Source organism: Sinohyriopsis cumingii, chromosome 13 (genome assembly GCF_028554795.1).
Source record: "Sinohyriopsis cumingii isolate HCF-2022 chromosome 13, ASM2855479v2, whole genome shotgun sequence".
Taxonomy (NCBI): Eukaryota; Metazoa; Mollusca; class Bivalvia; order Unionida; family Unionidae; genus Sinohyriopsis; species Sinohyriopsis cumingii.
The window spans coordinates 12,490,194-12,498,709 of NC_142973.1; the positions used below are offsets into that span (position 1 = coordinate 12,490,194).

General features: G+C 31.1%; 1 protein-coding gene across 1 annotated transcript in view; it reads right to left on the reverse strand.

Annotated features, from left to right (window-relative positions):
* Positions 1–8,228, reverse strand: part of LOC149784948 (ephrin-4-like) — a 415,889-nt gene extending 407,661 nt beyond the window's left edge. The window contains exon 1 of the mRNA XM_089978597.1: positions 7,964–8,228. Coding sequence (XP_089834723.1) covers positions 7,964–8,079 — 116 coding nt within the window. The 5' untranslated portion in view covers positions 8,080–8,228. The remainder of the gene's footprint in view (positions 1–7,963) is intronic.
* Positions 8,229–8,516: the final 288 nt, after the last annotated feature.

Consider the following 8,516-nt stretch of genomic DNA (forward strand, 5'->3'; position numbering starts at 1 on the left):
AGGTCTGTCTGTCTGTCTGCATGCATGTATGTATGTATGTATATATAGGTATGTATGTATGTATGTGGGGTTGCAGGTGTAGGTAGGAATAGGGATGTGCTCTGGGCTAAAAAAAATCGATTTCTCTGCTCATATTTAAAATTGATGTGTGAGGAAGGGCATGTCACTTTTTCAAAATACTTGTCTATATGGACTAATGCAATTATAAGCAGATTCAGCAGCATGAACAGTGTAGGATGAGTGCAATTAATGCAGGACACCTAAAGTCCCAAGTCAGTACAATTAACACAGGACAAGTAAAGTCCCAAGTCACTGTCCCTGCAAGACAAGCAGCCAACTGAACATTTTTCTAGTCATGGTGTGCAAAACTGGGCCTAATGTATTCAGGCCTCTAAGTTCATACTGCGTTGTATCAGACTTTATTTCCTAAATTAGCATACGATACTGACTTAAGTTAAATAGTTTATACATTCAGCAGGAAAAATATTTACATGTCAACATCGTGAGATCATCGTGATATAATGCCAAAAAACTGTAACACTGAAATTACACTGTATAATGTCAAGTGGACATTTTGTAGCGTTTACAAGTATAAGGGGTCCTGAATTACTAATGACAGAAATTAGAATGATAATTATGTTGAAAGTAAGTGAAGCTATCAAAGTTCCACAAACGTCATCATTAATGAAAGCATCTCATGTGGTTCTGGCTATGCAACTGAAAGTCTAATAATGAATTCCTATCATAATATTCTCATTCTGCTTGTATATTTACTTATTATCAAGCCAGTATTGTCCAGGTAGGGGTGGAGGGTTGTCACTTCACTTACGACAGGGGAAAAAAGTGAAATCCAAGATGCAACATCTAAATAAAGATTGGAGGGTCCACGAAACAAAGCAGGTTTCAGTGCTACAAATGGCTACTGCGACAACTTAAATGACTGCTTTATTTTCCGACAAGTGAATTATGTACACTGAAATATCCTAAAAACTTTTAATGTACACATCATAAAGTTACATATATACCCTGTTAATCAGGGATAGACAAATGGGTGGTTTGCATACCCAGGACTATCAAATTGTGGTTTTGGACAATTTAACTGTAAGGCTCTAAAGTCCACTGGACTTCCAGTAAGCTAAAGCACTCTCCATTACTGATCACTGCCATTTCACCTCTGTCTGAATGGGTTCGAGTCTAGGATTTGGCTAATGTGGGTATGTGAGAAAGCTTGCCAGTAGCTTCTCGTGGGTCAGTGATTCTTCCCAGGGATTTCCCGGGTTCTTCCTCCACCATTAATACTGACCGCCATGCATAGCCTATCGTGTGCTGAAAAATGGCGTTAAACCCCACAACAACAATAACAACAACTTCCAGTAAGTATAAACTACAACACAGGACTATGCTCTTGTCCTACAATGCATTACTTTAACCCTGATTTTATTTACTGTTCGAATAAGTGGTGCCACAATGAGTATCCCTTAGTGAAACGACACTAGAACTAGGGACCACATTTTCATAAATGTCTCGCATAACTGACAGTAACATGTTGACACCGTTGCACAGATTAAAATCATATAGCTTGACGGATTAAAGTCATATAGCTTGACAGATTAAAGTCATATAGCTTGCCAGATTAAAGTCATATAGCTTGCACAGATTAAAGTCATATAGCTTGACAGATTAAAGTCATATAGTCATACCATACTTACAGCAAGGCCTTTTTCCTTATTGACATAGATCCATGCTTACTTACTTACTTACTTAGATGTAGATCCATGACCAATCAATCGAGTTTTTCAAAGTCTACTGTGCGGCATTTCAGTTCACCAAAGAGTGATGGTAGCAAAGGAATGCCAAAGTTAATCAATATGCAGTTGTGTTTCTTTTAAATGAAACAAATATAGCTAATTACATCTTGTGAAATGTTATCCGACATATTCCTCTTGTTATCCGACATATTCCTTTTGTTATCAGACATATTCATTTTGTCAAAGAAAATGTGAACACTTCAGTTGCCATTGCCCTTCAACCAACTAAAATGTGGGCTACCAAATTTTAGTTGTGTGTTACCAAAGTTTCCCTTTTGGTAGTCCATCAGTCTATCACACAGTGAATTGTTCCCCCCTGCTTAAAGCATTGCATGTTGAAATTTAAAAAGGGAAAAAAAAAAAGATAAAGTGAAAGTATTTATGACATTATGATGTGCTTATAAATTAAAGTAATTGACATTTACGCTAATGTTGCGGGGATAAGAATAACTTGAAAACACCTAAATCAGTCATAAGTCAGAGCAAAAACAAACCTGCAGATTATTTTCAAAATATTTTGAGTATTAAAGCATTTGAATTTGTGTAGTGCTGTTCTGATTAATTCCTTTGGTCAAGCACTGGTCACTTTCTGTGATATTACCATAAAATTATCACAAAAGTCTATATATTATTTTTTAAAACAGACCAGCAAAATATTTCATTAAAACCCTCTTAATGTATTGTATGTATAAACAATATATGTTTATATATCCATCTCAAACCATTTGGAACATAGCCTCTGACATTACAGGACATATCAATGGAAGTTTAATTGATTGTTGATCAGTCATACAGGACATATCAATGGAAGTTTAACTGATTATTGATCAATCAGAAGAAACTGATGATCATTCACAAAAATTCTGTCCGAATCCCAAAACTAAGATTGTCAGTGACAATTTTTTGGCAATGTGATATGTTTATCAGATCTGATATAAATCTACTACTCCATCTGTTTGGCATTGAATTCCAGCAACATTCCTTCATGTCAATTCTTTTAGCACAATTTTGTTATCTCTGGTGTTTGTTAACACTTAATCTTCACCAGTACACATCTACAAAGAAAAGTCTTCTAACTTTTTGTTTTGTTTACATAGAAGTTAGACATCTATTTTGGAAAGACCTATTTGCCATGAGTAAGAAGGACTACCAATATGCATTTTTGTCAAACTACTGTTAAACAGATGAATGACTATAAAATGCTATCACATGTCTATTTTTTTATCTGTAGTTTTAATTATTTTTATGTATTAGTTAATTACACACTTAATGAGGTTTTCAGTTTAATTCTGTATCTGTTCAACATCACAACGACAGTAATGGATCCTGTGAAAACAAATAACCAAATGATAGTGATACAGCATTAGTGCAGGTGCCCTTTCTGAACAACACAAATCTAATGCATCTCCAAAATTCAAACTTAAGGACAAAATTCAAAATTTAAGACATCTTTTTGATGTTGCCAATAAGTCTGTTCTTGTAAATCAAAGTTTTACTTATTTATGTTTGTCATTCTTAAACATCTAATCTAATGATAATAATTAGTACCGATATCTAGTTAAAACTAGCAACTGATATCTAATAATAATAACTAGTACTGATATCTAATGATAATAACAAGTACTGATATCTAATGATAATAACTAGTACTGATATCTAATGATTATAGCAAGTATTAATATCTAATGATAATAACTAGTAGTGATATCTAATGATAATAACTAGTACTGATATCTAATGATAATAACTAGTAGTGATATCTAATGATAATAACTAGTACTGATATCCAATGATAATAACAAGTATTAATATCTAATGATAATAACTAGTACTGATATCTAATGATAATAACTAGTACTGATATCTAGTGATAACTAGTACTGATATCTAGCGATAATACCTAGTACTAATATCTAGTGATAATAATTAGTGCTGATGTATAATGTTAATGACTAGTACTTATATCTAATGATAATAACTAGTACTGATATCTAATGATAATAACTAGTACTGATATCTAGTGATAATAGCTAGTACTAATATCTAGTGATAACTAGTACTGATATCTAGTGATAATAGCTAGTACTAATATCTAGTGATAATAATTAGTGCTGATATCTAATGATAATAACTAGTACCAATATATAATAATATCATATCTAGTGATAACAACTAGTACTGATATCTAGTGATAATAACTAGTACTGATATCTCATGATAATAACTGGTAGTGATATCTCATGATAATAACTGGTAGTGATATCTCATGATAATAACTGGTACTAATATGCAGCTGCCATTCTTGAGATGCAGTTCCTAAATTCTGTAAATGAACAAAAATGAGCAAAGAAATGAAAACAAAAATTAACTAAAATTGAACAAAACTGAACTAGTGACAGAAACTACAAAGAGTAAGGAAAATGATTTTCCAACATTACAAATATTAGGATAATTTTAATAGTTGAAAAATACTTCAGAGTTAATTGTCAACATGAACATTTCTGTAATCTCCTCTAATAATTTTCTTTCTTTCTATGACTGCTTCAATCATATTTACAATGATGAATCTGTTTTTAAAAATGATTAAACAATGGATTTTGATTTTATTTTTATATTTGTTGTAGACTGATATATCATCAACCAGTGGCATCATTCTGAGGCAGTTCCTTGTAAAATGAATAGAAGCTGAACTAACATCACCTTTATAAACTGTCCATCCCATTATGAAACAAACTTATTTCATAATTTATTACTGTACCCCAACAGTTTCATCAAATTTGATATAATCACAATACAGCTCAATAACATTAATGCATTGGTAAGTCACAATATTAAAGATAATGTATCACACTGAGGATACAATAATCTATACAGGACTGTATTATAATAAAACATACACTGAATAATATATAATGTCAAAATAAAAATAATCCATACCTCTAAATGAAATAAACAGGGCTATTGACAACACACATGAAGTGTGAACCTAATTAAGTGCTCTGAACACACTCATGTTGAATTCATAGAATTTTTTGTCTATCAGGAGAAATCAATTATTAATCATTGACTATGTACATTTTGATTCATTCTGGTAAATATTACTTCCTTGGAGCATTTGTGTCCAGTGTGTAAATTAACCCATACCACAGACTGATTATTAATCAACACCTGGCTAAGGATACCCCAAAAGTACATACTGGACATGGTATTCTGCATAAATAAAGTCCCTTGCCATTAAGTTGCTACCTTTAACCTAGATATACAATAAACACAAAAAAAAGGATTTCAATCAAGAAAATCCAAAGTACATCCTTTAACTGTCCAATTTTAAACATAATATATTCAATGATAAATGGATTCAAAATATAAATAAAATATGATTTTGCACAACAACTCTGCAGTAAATCATTTTTTTAATTTTAAGAGTCTGAAAATCAATTCCATGATCGAAACAAAAATAAGAAACATGGACAGAAATGAAAAAATATAAGGCAAGTTCATTTAAAAATTATGGACAAGTATAAAATAATGTTGTTTATTTTATTGTTGGAAGCAATTATGAAAATTCAAGTTAAAATTACGAGTCAATCAAATACAAGAAATTGCATGTTGCCAATGTGCTAAAAGAAAGTTTGATAAAGGAAGAAAAAGAATCTAATTTGCATAAATGAATATACAGAAACTCCTACAATTTGTAAGAAGTAGCTACATACACTTCATTCATAGCACTAACATTCTAGCTATACATTTTTTAAATACATATTATATAAATATAACAAATGATGGACCAAAGATTTAAAATGAGAAGGAAAAAAATACATACAAAAATTAAAATAGACCAAACAATTTTAGTTAGAAAAAGTAAATAAAAATTACAATGTTGGACCAAAGATTCAAAATTAGAAAAAAATACATATGCAAACAACAGACCAAAGATTTAAATACTGGTATTTGTGTCAATAAACATTAATTATACAAGCTACAAACAAGATGTTGATAACAATGTTGGCAGTGGCATGTACGCTGTCCAGTAGCATGTACACTGTCCAGCTCTGTTGTTGCTCAAATACTTTATGCTGATGACTTAATTCCAAATATATCTTTATAGCAGAGAAAGTTACTGAACTTCTTGTTCAATAAACCCAGACAGAGTTTAACCAATTTTAAAAGTAATATTCATGGTTCTAATTCCCAAGCAAGAATTTGAGACTGTACTTGTAGGTAATGCTATGTAACATACAAAATATGCGTAACTCCCAAGCATGAATTTCAGACTTTATTTGTAGATAATGCTACAGAACGTTTAACATTTTTTTTAGCAACTTTATTAGCTTACCTTAAAGTTATCAACATATAACTTGTGATGTTCCATTTTCATTTCACTGTTAATTTAAGGATTCATTACAAAATATGATCAAATTTTAAAACAATTATTTATTCATGTCATTTTTTTCCAGATAAATAATAATTATTAATTTAATTACATGTCAGTGTCCTGATTTTGCTTTTTGGAAGTAACAAAGAATTGTTAAAAATTCAAATTCTTGATGTTAAAGATGTTTAAAATGAGTTTCTTTAATGCAGTTTACATCAATACTGAATTTTAATCAAATTAAGTTAGGCATACACTGTGTAATATATCTATTCATTTTAATCAAGTTTAGGATACACTATGTAATATATTTATTTTAATCAAGTTTAGGATACACTATGTAATATATCTATTCATTTTAATCAAGTTTAGGATACACTATGTAATATATTTATTTTAATCAAGTTTAGGATACACTATGTAATATATCTATTCATTTTAATCAAGTTTAGCATACACTATACATTTATTCATTAATTAAATTAAGTTTAGCATACACTATACATTTATTCATTAATTAAATTAAGTTTAGCATACACTATACATTTATTCATTAATTAAATTAAGTTTAGCATACACTATACATTTATTCATTAATTAAATTAAGTTTAGCATACACTATACATTTATTCATTAATTAAATTAAGTTTAGCATACACTATACATTTATTCATTAATTAAATTAAGTTTAGCATACACTATACATTTATTCATTAATTAAATTAAGATTAGCATACACTATACATTTATTCATTAATTAAATTAAGTTTAGCATACACTATACATTTATTCATTAATTAAATTAAGTTTAGCATACACTAAACATTTATTCATTAGGCTTTCATACTTTTCCACTTATCCAACTATACCATCCAAATGTCTAAGAAACAGAGAAACAAACCAAAAAAGTACAAACTGAAACACAATTAAAACCCATCAATATTTTCCTAATCCCATGTTTCCGACATATCCCATGTTTCCGACATATCCTAACAAACCATGCTACCCATAATGAACACTCCTGCATTAGTATTTTAAAGAAAGGAATCTCAAGTAAAGAGGTAATTTCTCATAACAATATCGCGTGATGAACCGTAATACAACGACAATGGCCTTTCATCTCAGTGTGTGTGTGTGTGTGTGGAGGGGGAAGGTAATTAAGGGCCTTTTTATTTCGAGAGTGGAGAGGAGACTTCTACGTTAAATGCCCAATCGTCTGACCACTTCCCCTATGGAGTGAGCCAAGTGAGGTCAAATCAGGTGAACAGAAAATACCTGCCTACTAAATTAAAACAATCACTAGCCGACACTTGATTTACACCATTGTATTTCAATTTAAATCACAGCTACTGACAGTACTTGAGAACTGACCTGCATCATGAATTTAATTAACTTTTATATGAAATCGCTGACTACAACATATGAGACTACTCACTCGTAAGTTTGCAAAAGCAAGTTCAATCTGTCGGTATCTTAATACGATCTTGTGCACTTGTAACAAACTACGTTACTTAACTATGACTTGTAATGCTGAACACAAGGAAATTTCAGTTAAAACAACAACATACATGCCTCAACAGCAAATTATCATTATCTAGTCTATACTGTCGCTGAAAAGAAAAAAAGAAGAAGAAAAAGAGGTGGGATAACGTTACACAGCATCCATCCAGCATAATGATGCTAACTTCTTGTTATAAAATTTGGGCTACATTAAAAAGTTAGTATATAAAAAGGGATGAGTGATTAACGGATAAGGATAAATAAGGGAGAAAAATATACTCACAAACTGTTGGAAGCATTCCAGTATACAAACGACTCTGCCCCAAACACTGTGCTATCAGTATGATAGAATAATCCCAGCACGCACAAAACAAACGCCAGAAGTATATCCCAGGACATTTCGGCTTTTTCTGGGACGACAGATACAAAAGTCCGAATAATCCAATGTCTTCTCTCACAGTTTTACCGTCTGATGTCTCATGATCAACAGCAATATTACTTTGTAAGAGTTTTATACATGTATATCGTTCTGACAACTATACTCAGTACTGTGTGCAATACCTGAACAGAAAATCATCCAGGGGACATAACTCGAATTACCCCGCTAACACCTCTGTCTAATTGGATAGCTGGCTGATTGACAGTTTGCCGCTATATTGACTTTCTATTGGATAATGGTATAGTTAGATTGTCACAATGGTTAATAAAACCTATACTAGAAGTTAATCGCGTGTTCATCAGAACAACGTTCCAGCTTAATAGTTCACACAACAAGCAACCCTTTTTTTGAATAGAGCGCTGGACGAAATATTAAAAAATAATCATATATCCGTACA